The sequence below is a fragment of the Adiantum capillus-veneris genome, chromosome 2, assembly GCF_014529385.1.
Source record: "Adiantum capillus-veneris isolate H3 chromosome 2, ASM1452938v2, whole genome shotgun sequence".
Classification (NCBI taxonomy): Eukaryota; Viridiplantae; Streptophyta; class Polypodiopsida; order Polypodiales; family Pteridaceae; genus Adiantum; species Adiantum capillus-veneris.
The window spans coordinates 58,286,016-58,303,093 of NC_140932.1; the positions used below are offsets into that span (position 1 = coordinate 58,286,016).

Sequence of the window (17,078 nt, forward strand, 5' to 3'; positions counted from 1 at the left end):
TAGAATACCTTAAATGGTGGTACAGGGTGGATGCCATAAAGTACCAATTTGGTGGTGTATAATACCTTTGGTACTGTAAGACTTTATCAATGAAAGGTATTTTTGTTTTGTACTAGGAAATGTACTATAGAGGACCTTGAGTAATGCTATAGGGTGGATGGGGATATTATGTAGTACATAACATGGAATTACAAGGAACTCTTTAGTACATTTTAGGGTGCTCTATATAGCATGCTACTATATGGTAGATAGATGTACTTTGGCCTACATCACAAGGTTCTATAGAGTACTCCAATCAAATGAAATGTACTATAGTGTACCTTATATGGTAGTATAGGGTAGATGAAGGACCTATGAACATTATTATAAGGTACTCTAATCACATGAAAAGTGCTATTGAGTACCTAGCGTGGAAGCATAGGGCATTATAAGGTATAACAATGGAATACCTTCATATTAATATAGCTAATATTATACCTTAGGTTGCTACATGTACCAAATGATATACCTTCACCAAGTTACTATAGGTACTGTATGAGGTAAAACAAGTGGAATACCTTCAAGTACTATAAGTAGAGTACATTACACCTGAGAAAATAGAGAGTCACAAAAGACATTAGCAGTGGTTTAAATTTACCTGAGAGTCATCGAGAAGATGCACTGGATGTTTGACAACACTTTTTTTTCCAATCCTCTTCTGACATATGTCCCTTCTGTTGAGAAAACTCAAGTCTTTGAGCTCCAAAAGACATAAACTAGATCTCTTACTTCACCTGTGACAATGTTACCTTGAGGCAATTTTCACCTATGTCCCTTTTGTTGAGCAAAACTCAAGTCTCTGAGCTCCAAAAGACATAAACTAGATCTCTTACTTCACCTGTGACAATGTTACCTTGAGGCAATTTTCTTTGACAGACACTCAATGGTAAAACTTCCTCATCATATTTAATCTCAAGACAATAATTGGCTGCATCAATGTTCCTCTGATGAACACCCAAAAGATCTGCTATCCTTGTATGGTTCATTTGTGTTGTGCCATCAATATTATTCATCATCATCATCAAAGAAGATCTCTTCAAGAAGAGCTCATGTGTTGAGCGGGGCAGCTTGAGGTGGCTGAGGGTGTTTATTGTCGAAAATGACGTGCCAGGTGGGGTGGACTCTACACCACACATAGCCTAGACATTAGGAAAAGTTTGGACTAAAAAATGGGCCTTGTAAGAATTGCTGATGTGGCATAGATTTCAAAAAGTGGGGATTGGTACTTTTTTTGCAAATAAGATCCAAACTTGTCGGAGGTTGGATATTTAGAATATACTCTTCAAATGCTATCTATTGATATATAGCATGCATGTATCCGACATTGCCTTCATGTAGATCTAGAAAAAGGTGATTTTAGATTAACGTAACGGTAACAAAACCTGGCTGATTGAAAGAAAATGGCATAACTTTCATAGAAGTCATCCAAACTTTTCGGACCTTGGCTCTTTAGAATCTATTTTTCAAGAACTTTCCAATGATAGGTCATATCATGGGGTTCTAAGCAATATTTAGAGGGGTCTACCGGGTTGCTTTCTTTTGTAAAACTTTGATGATGTGGCACTCTGAAAAGGCCCAAAAATGAGTTCAAAATTTTCCTAATGATCCCCAATCATCATCTCAGGGGGGTAGCACCTAAGGTGTGCTATCCTATAACTCTGAAGGGGCACCACTTAGCATAAGCGCGGCTAGGACGCGTATGATGGCCTCGGACTTGTCACTCTAGCACAACACACCCAAACCACATTCTTTTGAATCCTGAGTGAGAGAGAGAGTGTGTGTGGGGAGAGAGAGAGAGAGAGAGAGAGAGAGAGAGAGAGAGAGAGAGAGAGAGAGAGAGAGAGAGAGAGAGAGAGAGAGAGAGAGAGAGAGAGAGAGAGAGAGAGGACCACTCCATATTATGAGACATCCCAAAGGGATACACAGACATGCCCAATAGCTTCCATAGAGAAGAAACCACCATCCAAAGGGTGGATGCTTACACTCGACTTCTATCACATGCTACAACCCAAGAACATAGGTCTTGATGGCAAAGAGGTCCTTCTATTGATGTGGTTCTATAACAAGATTACAAGCTATTTCAAGCTCAATATGGGCTCTAGGCTAAAAAAAAGATTTCTTATCAGCTAGATGTGTGTCTAAACCCATATTCCCATGGTGCTAACATCAACTACTCCTAATTCCATGCGTTTAGAGTGCCAACCTTCCAAAAGAACTACTGGATGGGGTGGCCTCTATACCACACATAGCGTGAACATCCCCAAGCATCATCTCAAGGTGGGAGTGATCCTATGGGTAGGAAGGGGCAGGGAGATTGGAGCGGCGAGATGAGACAGCGCTGGGGGAGGGGAGAGAGTGCGCACGCGTGTGTGTGTGAGTATGAGTCTGTGTGTGTGATGAGATAGAGAGATTTCAGCACCCTGTGGGCTACGCCTATAGGCCTGTCTGCGCCGACATCGAGAGCAAGGAAGATAGTGTGAAAGAGTGAGCGATGGCGGGACTGAGAAGGTGAGGGAGAGGATGAGGGAGTTGAGGGAGAGAGAGGTCATCTCGTGCGCCCTATGGGCTGGCTCGAGAGGACGCGCAAGGGGGGTGAGATGGTGAGGTGGTAGGGTTGCTTTCGGCCGTTTGAGCGAGGAAGGGGGGGGAGTATAATGAAGTCAAAGGTGGAATATGAAAGAAAAGGGAGGATGCGTTATTAAGCTCCCCTTATGGGTTGTTCACACACCATAAAAGACAACGAGGGAGAGGAAGGAAAGAGAGAAAGAAGGGGGAGGGAAAATGGAGGTAGTGAGAGAGGGAACAGATGGGGAAATGGGGGGGGGGGGAATCAGAGAGAGAGTACGGATCATGATGAAAGAGAGGGAGATTTTGAAGAAAAAAAACGGTGTCCGGCATTCATTCCCTAGAACCTCAGCTCTCCGGCCAGGCTAGAGAGCAGTGTGGACAACCCGACGTCATTAGCCCTCTCCCTTAGGTTAGGGGCATTCATGCCTCTAACTCATTTGTTTGATTATTGTCGTCGGAGGTGGCGGTTGATGGTGTATCCACATCTGGATGTCGATAGGTGGAGCCTGGTCAAATCGAAGAAAATAAGGTTTGAGCCGCTAACCATTTATCCTGGTTTCATGAAGTTCTCCATCAGCTTCCGTAAGCTGGTAGCTTCCATTGCATACTTTTTCTTGATGATGAAAGGGCCTTCCCATCGGAGTAGGAGTTTCTTATCTTTGCGTGTGTCGAAGAGATTGTTGTAGCAGAGCACCAACATTTCTTTCTTCAATTCGTTTTGCCGAAGATGCTGGTTGAAGCTAAGCCGTTTGTGCTTTGCTTGTGCCGCATACTAATTTATTACTTCTTCTCTGTCCAACTGTAGTCTTTCCAAGTCGATGATGTGATCTCTCAAATGCATGTTAGGTCGTTGAAGTTGGCTTGCCATTATTCTGAGACTTTGTAGTTGCACTTCAATGGGCAAGATTGCTTCCTTACCAAATGCGAGATGATACGGTGTGAATCCCAAGGATGTACGGAATGAGGTTCTGTAGGCCCAAAGCTGGTAGTAGGTACTTACCCCAGTCTCTCGGATGATTGTTTACCTGCTTGATAATAATTTTAGAAACCATTCCATTCACCTTTTCAACTAGGCCATTACATTGAGGGTAATATGGTGAAGAGTGCCTCCTTGTAATGCCAAGTTTCTGCATTAATTCTCCTACCAAGTATGCTCTGAAACCTGGCCCTCTATCAGAGATGATCTCTAAAGGTGTGCCAAACCTACAACATATGTGCTCATAGATAAAATTAGCTACCTCTACCGCTGTGATTCTAGTAGTGGGCTGTAGCTTCCGCCCATCTAGTCATATAGTCGACCCCCATGATGATGTAGATTTTTCCTGAGTTGGCCCTAGGCAATGGTCCTATGGCATTGATACCCCACTTTTCAAATGGTCTATATGAAAGAATAGGTGTCTGTGGTTCAGTCATAAGTGACCTAGTGCCGGCCTTTTGACACAGCTTACACGTCTTGCACCAGTGGTGTACATCTCGGTTGAGGCTAGGCCATATGAATCCAGCCTGCAAGATTTTCCTACTTGTTATGTCTAGGGCAAAGTGACCACCACAGACCCCGTCATGACAGTTAGCAATTACTCCCATGATTCATGAGAGAGAGGGACCTTCCTGAGTATTTGGTCCTTACCCTTACAGTACAAACTGTCATTGATGAGCTGATACCTTGTGGCCTTCCGCGTCAGCCATTGCTTCTATCCCTTTGTTAAATCCGATGCACATTCTCTTGTTTCCAAAAAATGCATGATATCAGGTAAGGCATCACTACCTTGAAATAGAGGGAGCTTTAGCTTTATAGCCCCAACCAACACTTCCTACAGTCTTTCACTTGCTAGGGCATCTGCTTCATGGTTTTGAGTCCTTGGGATATGGTGTATTTGAACTTCTTCAAACTTACCCAACAAGGTTTTTACACCACCTAAGTGAGTCATCAAGCTAGGATTCTTGCATGTCCATACTTCTTTTACGTGCCTTACCAGAAGTAGAGCATCCCCAAATACATTAAGGCATTGTACCCCTTGTGAGACGCACCATTGTAAACCCTTGGTTAGTTCTGCATACTCAGCTTCGTTGTTAGAATGTGAATCTAACAAATGGCCAAGAAAAAATACCTTTACCCCTTTGTCATCAAAGACCACTATGTCCGTAGCTGCTTTGTCGGACGCTCGTTTGTAGGCCCCATCAAAGTAGAGAGAGTGTGCTCCTTCTACCATCGGTGGTACTGGAGGTGATCGAACTTCTTCCCCTTTAGATTTATTCTCCTTCCTTTTAAAGCCTTGATAGGTCATGAGTCCTCCCAAGCTTGCCCTGGTCGTGCTTTCTACTTGTACCGTGTACTCAAATTCTTGTAGTCGAACTAGCCATTTAGTAATCCTAGCAGACACATCCATGTGTTGTACAACATAGGGAAACCTCTCATCCATGGTTAGAATCACAAATTGCTTAGGCAGAAAATATGACCTAAACTTTGTAGTTGCAAATCTAAGAGCTAGGACTAAGTGTTCCACATGGGTGAAACCTTTCTCTGCTGTGCTATCATCATTCAACTAGAGAAGTAGATGGCCTCATGAAAGATGTTGTTGTATCCTTTTGGAGTAGCACAGCCCCCAATGAGTCATCACCCACTTGAGGTGACATAGAATTTTTCATCCCACTTAGGTGGGGAGATAGCTGGCAGGTGGCTAAGACCTCCTTTACCTTGCTGTAGTGATGTTCGTTTTCCTCGTCCCAAGTGAAAGTTGATTTTTGAGTGAGTTGCTGCAACGGTAGAACAAGTTGTGATAGTAGATGTATGAATCTACTCAAGTACCTCACTTTTTGTAGAAAAGAGACCAGTTGTCGTGCGGTTGTTGGTGAAGGTAGGGATATGAGTGCAGACACCTTACTTGGATCGGTGTTGATACCTTTTGCTGAAATTTCATGGCCTAGTAAAATGACTTGACTCTCCCCAATGTGGCATTTATCCACATTTAATTGGCCGCCTAGGATTTCCAACATGGCCAAACCTTCAGTTACCTTTTCTAAGTGTGAAATACGAGAGCTATATATACAAAAATGATCAATGAACACTCTTATGGATGTTCCAAAGAGCGGTTGAAAAAGATATGTGACATATTTTTGGAATGTGGCAGGTGCATTTGTGAGACCAAATGGCATAACTCTATATGCAAAACAACCCCATGGCGTGATAAAAGTGGTTTTTAGCTGGTCTTCCAAGGCAATGCATATTTGAAAATATCCAGAATAACCATCACACACGGTGTAGCATTCAAAACCCGCTATTTCATTCAAAATTTTATCCAAGAAAGGGAGAGGAAAGTGGTCTCTTTTTGTAGCTGCATTTAGTGGTTTGTAGTCAATGCAGACCCTCCACTTACCATTCTTTTTAGGCGTCACTACTATGGGTGACATCCACTCTGAGTTTTCTACAGGATAGATGAATCCTGCTTCTAGCAGCGTCCTTACCTCGGCCAAGACTGCCTTTTCTTGTATGACCCCCAGTCGTCGTAGCTTCTGCACAACTGGTTTCACCCCTTCCTTCAACTTAATATGATGTTCCACCACTGTAATGCCTGTGATTCTTTCATAGTTGTCAATGAATAGGTCAAGAAATCCCATCAAAATTTGCAAAAAACTATCTTTCTCCTCAAGTGTTAAGTTCGTGGACAACATACCCTTCAACCTACTTTCTCCTAGGCAAGGTGATTTGCTCTCCTTTTCATTGCGTTGCCCTTCTGGTGATGGATTACCAGTTGTGCTTACCCTTTGTGGATCCTTTATGATGATGCCCATCACATCGATGGAACTGTCACTTTCTTCGGTGGATGTGGTCTCCTCCTCAGAAGTGGAAGACTCGCGAGTGGTTTCATCTGTTGATGTTTCCATATTCATTTGCTTCTACTTGCCAATCTTCATGTCGTAGTAGATTGTCTCCCCTTTCTTACCAATCATGCGTAGAAGGTCAGTGCCCCAATCCTGTTTTTCCTTCATGGCCATCAACCATGGCCTTCCCAAGATTAGTGGATAGCCATCCCCCTTAGTAGGCATTACAAAAACATCTCCCTCTACCTCAGTGTTGAAAGCTTTTATCTTCACAACACTTACCACACCTACACACTTTACCTTTGTGTTGTTTGCCATCTTTGCCTTGCATGGAGAAGACCTCTCAACCTAGAGCCCTGACTAAAGCATCATAGATTCGCTCATCACACAGATTTGTGCACCTCCATCAATGTAGGTATTCCCAATCCTCTTTCCTTTTATGTTGACGTCGATAGTTGGAAGGATGTCGTCCATGTTGAAACCCGAAATTGCTCCGGCTACCTTTGCTTTGGAGCGTCTTGTACTCACCATTTTGGACCATTGCCGCACTACCTTTGGTGCGAGATGTAGCAGCTGTGGCCATGTAATCTTTGGTCCTTGCTCTTCCACATCCAATGTTAGATCATAAGGCTTAGAAATTTCCCCTAACTGGATGTCGGTGATGCCCAATTTCCGTTGTGACGTGGATGGCCTCTTGCTAGTCTCTCCTCTCATGCTTCTCCCATCATTTGATTGTGTGGCTTTCTCCCTCCTAGCTCTTTTCACAGTCATGGATTCAAATGGTTCTAAAAAGGTTACCTTCTATTTACCCTTGTCCCTCTCCTTTGCTCTAAGTGGATCCACTACTACGGCCTTTCCTTTCTCTTCTAGCCTTTTGATGTTTACAGGGCGATTGGGTGGTGGTGCTGGTGGAAGAGGTGGAATGGATGCTTGTGATGGTTCCTGGGGTGGACATAGAATTTGTGTTGGTGGGGCTGGTGCTCGGGGTGGGGGTGTTCTTTCTCTAGGGGGTGAGAGTTGGTTCCTCCTACCTCCTCTATTATAATTTTGTCATGGTTTGGGACAGTAGTACATATCATGACCATCTTCTCCATAGTTGTAGTAGTGATACTCCCTGTTTTGTCGTCGTGCTCTTCCTGCATCTTGATCTCTTTCTTGATTTCTTCCTTCCTGTATCAAGCGCACAAACAAATTCTGCAGTCGGTCAGTAATATGGGCGAACATATCTTGTTGTTCATCTCTTACCCCAAGAGTCGGTGGTGGTGGTGGAATGGTGGTTGTCGTGGTTGTTGGTCTGCGCAATGTTCTTGCTTCTGTTGACTTGATTTCTTTGGCTTTCATTCGCAGCTTCTTGTCCTTAAGCCGAGCAATCTCAACGGCTAACTCGTACGTAGCCGGGAATCTACCCTTCATCTTCTCCTTGAGAAGCGGCCATAAGCCATGCGTGAACCGATCTTTATCTAGGAAATCGGGTGCAGCTTCCCCCCTTGCTAGTGACTCAACCCACTGTTCCCACAAATCCACAAATTTGGACTCATAGGTGGCATATTCTAAATGACCCTCCTGCTTCAAGTCTCTCAACTTGTCCCACAACTTCTCTGAAGTGGTACCTCTCCCAAAGCGCCTCTTAAAAGCGGTTTTTAAGGGCTCCCAGTCATCCTTGGTTGCTTGTGGAAGTGCATTGTACCACAATCTAGCTTCTAGCTTCACGAGATGCTTAAAGATTCTAACCCGGGATTCATCCGTATCTTTGTTGCTCACTACACATGCTACTTCAAAGTCATCTAGGAAGTCTGTTACCTAATCCTCCCCCTTCTTTCCTTTAAATGTTGGAAATGCTACACTTGCCATGATTACTGAGAGAGAGCTACAAAGGCACACTGCTTAGCTTGCAAAAAAAGATTTTTTTTTCTCTTTTTTCTTTACAAGGAGGTGTGTATACCCTCTTATACTAGGACATAGATTAAAACTTCAAACGGTACATTGCCTTGTACCAAAGGTAAGACAAATGGATGATCTGATGCCAGAACCTCAAAAAACCGCTCCCCACCCAGCATGGTGTCGATGATGTGTTGGTAGTGAGCCTTCAAGTCCAGTATTACCTTGATTGAGCGTACTCGTGCTAATATGTGTGATCTGTCTTGAGGTAGGTTGTACTGATTCATGTGAATCTTAGAGGCGCTTAGTCACTGTCCAAGATTTTGGGCGAGGGTGGTGTTATTTCCTGAAACAAATTCAGTTGATCCCTAGTTGCAAATGCTTTCGTCATCTGTGCTGCAGCATCAGGTGTGACTTGGAAACTGACTGTGATAATTACCTCGGTGACTTGAGTTACCCGATTCTCAAAGTAGAATAGTGTTGATTCTCTATTGTGCAGAGCTCCCTCCATCTTGTTGCTGTGGGTTGGTTGTAGGTTGCGGACATGGTTTCGACCTTCTCCTTCTTCTTCTTGGCACTTGGCCTATGTATATCCACTGAGTTTGGCGTGTTGGTTGACTCTCCCACTGCAGATTGATTACCATTATGCCTGTCACTCGAGCTTCGATGGAGATGTGGAGTTCGTCTAGTTGTGCTTGGAGCCCTTCTTCTTTTGTCGTCCAGTTAGCGAACCCTGCTAGCCATTCATCCATCCACAAAAGTCTAGGGGTTTTTAGTCTTTTAAACTAGAGGGTTTCATGAAAGGATCCTTGGTGGGGGCGCCAAGAAAATGATTGTCGGAAAGGACATGCCATATGGGGTGGCCTCTACATCACACATAGCCTGAACATCCCCAAGCATCATCTCAAGGTGGGAGTGATCCTATGGGTAGGAAGGGCCACCACCTAGCATAAATGCAGCTAGGACGCAAACATACATGACCTAGGGTAGCAAATGTGAAATGCTCTCTAGGTAGTCGACATGAAATGGTGGTGTAACAACCGTTCACATGTAGAGAAATTCCTAATCATTAATCATTGGTGTGTGCACAAGAGAGGTATGTGAAAAACTCGGAACAGGGCACACTGACTGACGGGAGAGATTGCACATGATGGAGCACGAGTAGGGTGACATACAAGAGACGAAACATCCCATAACCATGGCAAATCATAATAGAGAATGGACTCAAAAGATCAAGACAACAGTACACCCTTTATTGGCGATGGAGATACTTACAAGTGATGGTCTTGACGACTACAAACCTGGCTCTTGGCGTTAGGGATGTAACGTGGAATACGAGAGCCATATGGTGCATGGTGAGGTTTGGAGTTAGCGGGAGGGTTAGTTGAGGGACATAGCAAGACGATGCAGCCACCGACGACATCAATCACCAAAAATTAGAGCGGGCCAGATGGCATGGCGTTATTGCCTTCAATCCAAGTGTGCTCATGTTGCTTGGTGGGAGAGCAGTGACTACTTCATGTGCTTAGAGTGGTCGTGATTAGTAACTCAACATGGTATGGTGAATCACAGGGAGAATGGTGATGTTGCCAATGCTAAAGTGCCCAAAACTTGCAACCAAACATGATGCCATTAGCTCTCAAGCATGGGTGCACAACGTGCTTAGTGGTGCTTACAATGTAGAGTGCATGGAGCTAGTGTGATCCTTCTTCACTTGAGTGTTCTCTCTTGTGTGTCTCTCTTCTTCTGTCTCTCTTGTGTGTCTCTCTTCTTCTGTCTCCCATTGTGCTAAGCGGAGGCCTCTTTATATAGGCTTAAGAGGTGGTCCTTAACTAATGGTCATTGAAAGTATCCCTTGGTCGCTGTAGAAGATCTAGATGCCTCTCTAGAGAGAGAGAAGGTAGAGATAGAGAGAGAGGAAAGAGTGGGATGGGGAGATTTTTTTACAATCCACTAGCCATGGCTAGGTTATTAGGGAAGAGTGGGGGTTTTAGGGTATTTACACAGGTTTTGTCAATGGTTCGGGTGGTCAGTGTGAGGTTTCAGTGATGTGGTAGTCGGTTTTTGTCGTGAGAAGCCGAGATGTTATGTGTTACCTCCTTTCGGTGCTAGCTAAGGCGTGCCTTCGATGCCACTTCGTGTTTTGGTGTTGGCGGCGTGCGAGTTGGCCTCCTTCTTTCCTTTGATTTTGGTGTCGATAGTTTCCTTTCCTTCTTTTTTTTGTTGTGAGTGCGTATATGTGTGTGTGCATGTATGTGTGTATGTATGGTTTTGTGTATGTGTATGCGGGTGAGTGTGTGTTGTGTGTGAATATAGTGTGTTTGTATGAGTGTGTGGGAATGGGAGTAGGAAGGGGGGGGGTTAAAAATTAGGTGCATGATATATATATATATATATATATAGTGTGTGTGTGTGTGTGTGTGTGTTTTACTGTGCAGGGAGATCGGATTGGCGAGATGAGACAACGCTGGGGGAGGGGAGAGAGTGCACGTTGGTGCAACCAAAGTTGGTCCATGCCAAGAAGGGTGACAAGCAGTGCTATGGATGCTAGCAGGTGCATGGCGGCGAGCTAAAGCAGGTGGGAAAGTCCTTGGCAGACCAGTGGCAGTGGAAATGTATGTCTAAAGTGGTTTTTTAAGCCAAGGGGCCTTCAAATTGGGATGGCAGACCAAAGTGTCGAAAATGTCGGGAATGTACCTTGGAATGTAGGGTTCAAGATGCTCTTGAGGCCCGTCCAGATGGCTCGTCGAATGGAGCTTCGGTGTGAAAGATGTGCCAGTTCGAAGTTGGAAGGTCTTGCAGATCCCCGACGGGCACGCGAGATGGGGACAGGTGGCCCAATCTAGAATGCGCAAGCAGATGTGTAAAGCTCAAGTTGTGGAGCATGCCGGTCTTTTCGGATTGCCCTTTGGAGCCCACACGGGCAAGTTATGGCCAATTGAAAATTAGCCGGGGGTCGAGTGTGTGCCCACTTGGCAGCATCAAAAGACACGCCATCCGATGGGTTTTGAGCTTCGATAGGTTCTAGAGGGTGGATCATGTTACGTGAAGTTTGCAAAAAATTAACGGCTCAACAATCGGAGTTGCAATGATCGAGTTTCACTAGGTGGGAATTTGACGACAATTGCCGGTAAGGCAGCATCAGGTGATTTTCTTGATTTTTGCAACCCCGATTTGCGACCTCGACAAGGTTCAAGTGTGGCGTAGGTCGGCAAGTTCAGACTCCGGATCGGTGGCCTTCAGTATCTTTTTGCAGCTCGGAAAACTCCAAAGTTAAAAAGGGAAATGAAACAAAAGAAGCTTAAGTGAGTGTTGTACCCCAGGTCGCTGTGAAAGCCTTTTTGAAAAATTAAAGGCTTGCTTAAGGAGGAAAAAAAAAAAGAAAACAATTTTTTGGCCAAAGGGAGAAAGGGAGCAACTAGGGTAGAAGTCCCTATTTAGAGACGAATAGATTGGGAATGCTGGTGTGGGCCCAATAAGTGCCCAAATGTAAATGTTAGGTGCTGACCTGGAGCGCTACGTGGAGCTCTACATGTGGCACTAAGTTGGTGATGTGGCGCTTACTGATGTGGCGTTGGGGAGCATTGGAACAAATTGTGTATAATTTTTTTGAGGGTGAGTGGAGGTATGAGCCTGCCCTTGCACGTGCGTGGTAACTGCCCAAGAAAAGTTTTGGCAATTACCAGTACCACGAATGGTGCTCCTCCATAAAGGCCCCTGACTGTGCCACTTCAGAGACGTGCGCCCTCTCAATGCATGCCCTGTGTGTGTAGGTACACGCTACGAGTTCTTGGTGCGCCAGTGGCCAGGTCTTGCTGTGCCAACCTGTTGGTCTCTCCTTATGGCTGTCGGATAAAAGTCAGGTAGAGCAGAAGATTGAGATTGACAAAAGCAAGCTACATCAAGGGTATCAGCAAACTGAAAATGGTGAGTGTATGTCTCGGGATTTTGTTACTTATTTTAGCATTAGCATTGGTTAGGGGATGGATCAAGGGACTTTTTTTAGTTAACATTCTTGTGCTGCCTCAACAAAAAAGCAGAGGACCGTGCAATTGCTAGACTTTCCAGACCATCCCAAGATCTCTGAGGTGCGGGGGAAGGAGAATCCAGCTTTGGCAAGTAGAGCTGGCTCGCAAGCTGAGCACTGGAGTCAAATTAAGAGGCTGCGCTGATACTGCCTTCTGCTGGTTTCTTCAACTTCTGAGACCCGAGGAATCACAGTCATATTGACGCAATCCTCATTACAATGCCGTGCGACTTCTGTTCACAATAGCTGTTGGGCTCATCTTTGGAACCATCTACTGGAGACTAGGTCAAAAACGTAAGTTTTAGTGTACAACACTCTGTACAAGCTAATATATGTCACCATATAAGCTTCGCTGACTCTTAATGTGTGCCTACAGGAGCACAACCTCTGACTTGTTTAACATCTTTGGGGCTATGTATTCAATCTCTACGTTCATGTGCTATCAAAATGCAAATAATGTCCAGCCAGTTGTCGCTATTGAAAGAACCGTCTTTTATCGAGAACGGGGAGTAGGAATGTACTCTGCATTAGCATATGCATTTGCTTAGGTAGAACAAAGGAAAATTTCACTTTGTTTGTCTCTAGTGACCATCAAAAAGCTAACTCTTTAATCCAACTGCCTTTGTTTGTAAATATCCACCTATTTGTATGCATGTGCATGTCTATTTACATGTTTGCATGTGTTTTTTGTGTGCACAAGCTTGCTAGACAGATAGCTTATCGATCTTACAAGCTTGTGTATGTTTTTAGATGCTAACATCATCGCGAAAACGGTTTGAGGTCATCATAGCAGAGGCTCCTGCGGATGTCAAAAGCAATCTTGTGCAAGTACTCAGAGCAAATGCTTGCTCCTCCAAGGTGAGCTGCAGTTGCTCACTCAGCAATCATGATTCATGTGGTGGGATTTTTTTCTTTCAGGGGTTTCTTGAGCATCCCTATAATGTGAGGTGTATCAGCGTGATTCATGGCATGATTGTCTACTATTCTACTATTTTTCTGAACTTTACGTCTGCTTTGAAATCAGAATAAAGGAGTGACATTGCTACATGCTTTGAAGGCTACATAATTGCATTTATATTCTAAAGACTCAACAAAAACTTGAGCTTCAAAAAGAGCACCAAAAATTTGAGGTCCAAAATGATTATACAACTGGCTGAAAAGTAGTTTAAAAGTTCTAATATGAAAGAGGTCAAACACAAAACCTTCAAAAACTTGAGGTCCAAAATAAGTAAACACTCGGCTGAAAAGTAGTTTTAAAGGGCTACTAGGTAAGAGGCCAAACACTAAACCCGCATACTTGTAGTAATGCCTCGAATACTTCTAGCGGCCTGTTGGCGAGACCTTCGCAATTTCTCCATTTGTCTTCTTCGTGCATTGGCATGGAATGGATGATCAACATGCAAAGGCCTTAGAATTAGACCTTCTGAGGAACCACCCTCCCAAAGAATAGCTCGCATTCTATTTTCAAAAGCGAGTTGTTGTGCTTCCCAAGCTTTCTTAGACCTCTTTGCTTGAGCTGCCTCTTCTTGTCGTTGTCTACGTGCATCTAGTTCTGCAAGTGATTCAAGTCGTCGTTGCTCTTTCTCCACTTTCTTCTGCTCTCTTGCTTTTGCAATCTCGTCTTTCTTAGCGTTTTTAGCCTTCATGCTCGCAATATATTGGGATGAAGTGAGAATTAAACTGTTTGTATAGTCCACAAATGCCTCTCGAGGTGCTTGTCTTACTGATACCTCTGACATTGGTACTCGTAAAAGATCAATTACACGAGTGTTTTCGCGTGGAGATTGGTTTCTTTGCATCAGCTGCTTGCTTGAAGAGCTGGGATTGTTCTCCTTGTCAGACTCCACTATTTCTCGAGCCAATCGAAGATTTGATTGTATGTTTGTGCTATCTTCTCCTTGCCAAGGTATTTCATGCTGGTTGTTTGCTGATGGAAATTCTGAATTGATGTCAGCATACCCTTCTACAGGTGGCAAATTAGTATCATCTTGAAAATAATCTCCCTGTAGCAATCTCATAAAACTGATTTGATGTGCTGATTCAATCTGATCATGTGAAGTTGACAGGTCAGTTATCCCAATCTGCGCATTTTGCGTGTGACTTGCCATTGAGCGTAATGCCAGAACAGCCTCATTCTCTATTCCTGCACTAGGTGGAGTGCTGGGTACCTATGAGATGCTTTCATCATCTTGATTTGTTGGTTCATTTCTGATCTGTATATTATTGCATGGCATGCCATTGAATTTTACCGCTGAAGCATCAAGTGGCCAAATTCCTGTTGCCCGAAAACCTGCCTTAATGTTTGACTCCGTTAAAGACAGTTTTAGGGCACTCGCCACAATGGTTGCGAGCTCTCTCTTGCTTGCTTGGCTGGATGCTGTCCGCTGCTGCCACATTGCTCTCTCTTTGCAAAAATTCGTCTTTAATGATTTGAAGACGGAGACATCCAAGGGTTGTAGCTTGTGTGATGTATGGGCAGGTAAAGTGATAATATCTATGCCAGCTTCATGTGCTCTTGCCACCACTTCGAGGGAAACATGACTTCCATGACCATCAAGAACTAAAAGGTGTCTGCTGTCAAATCCAATGTCTTGTATGATGAACTTTCGTAAGTGCTCTAGCCAAGCTTGGAAGAGCTCGCCTGTCATCCATGCTTTCTTTTGCATGGCCATTGCAGCCCCTGCTTAACAGTCTTCGATGTAGTTGTCACTCATTCTACTTCCCTTGAATATATAGTATGAAGGGATTGCATGGCCAGCTGCATTAACATAGCATAATACTGTCATCCATTCTCTAGAATCACATGTAATACCATACACTGATTTAGTTCCCTTCTTTGCAAGGATCTTCATGCCTTTGTCCCTTGACCCTTGAAATCCAGTCTCGTATGCATTCCAGATATTAGAAGGTGGGTACTTATTTTCATCATACAACATCCGAAGATTATCGTGAAGAGTCTTGACAATTTACGGTCTGAACCTTATTGCTCTTGACTGATCTAGGCCCTCAGAGACACGAAAAACAAGCTGAGGGTGCCGTCGACGGAACCCTTCCCACCAACTCCTTCCGGGAATGCCATTTGTGAAGAGTGTGTGTCTTGTCTGACAAATCTCTGCCACCTTTAGCTTGACATCCAAGACAGAGACACCATGTCCTGATTTGCACTTTTAAAATATCCATTTTTGTAGTGCTTCTTCTTCACCGAAGGTGAGTGTGGTTTCCGGCCCTCTCCTCCTCTTTTGTGATCGTCCTTCTTCCCAATTTGTTATTGCAGATTTGCTCATGCCAAATTGCATGGAGCATTTTTGCAAAGAAAGTCCTTGTTCCCGCACTGAAAGAGCTTTTTCCATGTCCTCCTCCGTCCAAGATAGCTTTGTACGCGTTTGTTTTTTGATGGCTGGTTTTGGAGTGGATCCCTCTGGTTGAAATATTGGTTCTTGACATTGTATAACTATTCTTGGTCTCGGAAATGTTGCCTTGGCTTGGAGCACAAGAGGAGGCTTCTTAGTTTTTTGTTGTCCATTGATTCGTCTCTTCTTGATGTCATGAGCTTGCCTAAACAACGGTGAAACAGGTGAAGTTTGGCTTGCTGATGCACTGCCTTTGTTCTTTCTCGTTGCCCTTGTACCTCTGACCATAGCCTAAATGCAAATATAAAACTGATTATTAGCTAATAAACTATGCAGTCGGTTTAAAGCAACCGTGGTGGACAACACATGTGAAGTACTTAGACTTTAAATGATTATGCAGATTCGTAACAATCTTACTTGTATTGTTGGAACTCAGTCACTGACGCTCTCAAGTAGGTGAGAGTATTCCTTTAAAGAAAATTTTTTCTTCGGGGGAGGGGGAGCAGTCTTCTCTGGGCTGGCAGCTCGCTTTGCAACTTCTGTTGTTGAAGAGGACTCCTTGGGATTGATGAAAGGAGCTTTCTTTCTTGGGACGCTGCACATGAAGGATGGCTTTACATGCACACGTCCACAACAACAAGCTCGGCCACCATGTCTATGTACTAGTTGAGAAGTACACAAGAAGTCAGCCAAAACAGGGTGTCTTTCTAGCAAACATGTCTTGCACTCACATGGAGCCTTTGAACCCATCTGTGTAGAATTGCATATCTGATCAAAACTGGTTCTGAAATTGTTCTGCAAACCAAGTTTTTATGTTCTTGCTGGGATTTCTAAATGGTTGTAGCATGGAGTAAGATTTAAAGATAGAATTGGTTGTAGTTTGAATGGGTTGAGGCTAACAGAGTGGAGTCATGGAAAACAAAGTGAGAGCTAGGTAAGAGTGCTGGAGACAATTGCAGGGCAGAAAGAGAGTGTTCGTGGGATGCAAGACAAGTTAAAAACAGTGGCAGACACCGCATATTTGTATGGAGGTGTAAATCGTGACTGGGCGTAACTGTAATCTGAACGTAGTGGCTATAAATGTTTTTTTTATCATCACTTGGAACTTGTAGTGATTGGATTTCTACATGGATGATTCATGATTGTTGAGGTATACTGTCTTTGATTGTGTGTAGGTGTGGAGCCTGCGTTGGAGAGAGGTGGCGCCAGATTAAAGACGGCATGGAGCCTTCTCGGGAAGAGGAGACATTCATTTTGTATTTTTAAGACACGTCTTGTAAAAGCCTTAATATTGAAACAAGAAGTTTTTTTTTTTGGCCCCATCATGTTTCTAAGTCTTGGCCCTAAAAAGGCCCCCGCCTTTTAAGTGGTACCTCTACCCTAAGGCGCCGTCGTTG

The 17,078-nt window shown here is 44.0% G+C and overlaps 1 protein-coding gene and 2 pseudogenes across 1 annotated transcript; all 3 read right to left on the reverse strand.

Annotated features, from left to right (window-relative positions):
• Window positions 1-13,745: 13,745 nt before the first annotated feature.
• Window positions 13,746-14,439, reverse strand: LOC147462848 (uncharacterized; annotated as a pseudogene).
• A 60-nt stretch (window positions 14,440-14,499) lies between these two features.
• Window positions 14,500-15,003, reverse strand: LOC147462849 (MFS-type transporter clz9-like). The gene has a single exon (XM_086494958.1). The coding sequence runs from the start codon at window positions 15,001-15,003 to the stop codon at window positions 14,500-14,502; it is 504 nt and encodes a 167-aa protein (XP_086351084.1).
• A 294-nt stretch (window positions 15,004-15,297) lies between these two features.
• On the reverse strand, window positions 15,298-15,969 carry LOC147462850 (uncharacterized; annotated as a pseudogene).
• Between the last annotated feature and the right edge of the window lie 1,109 nt (window positions 15,970-17,078).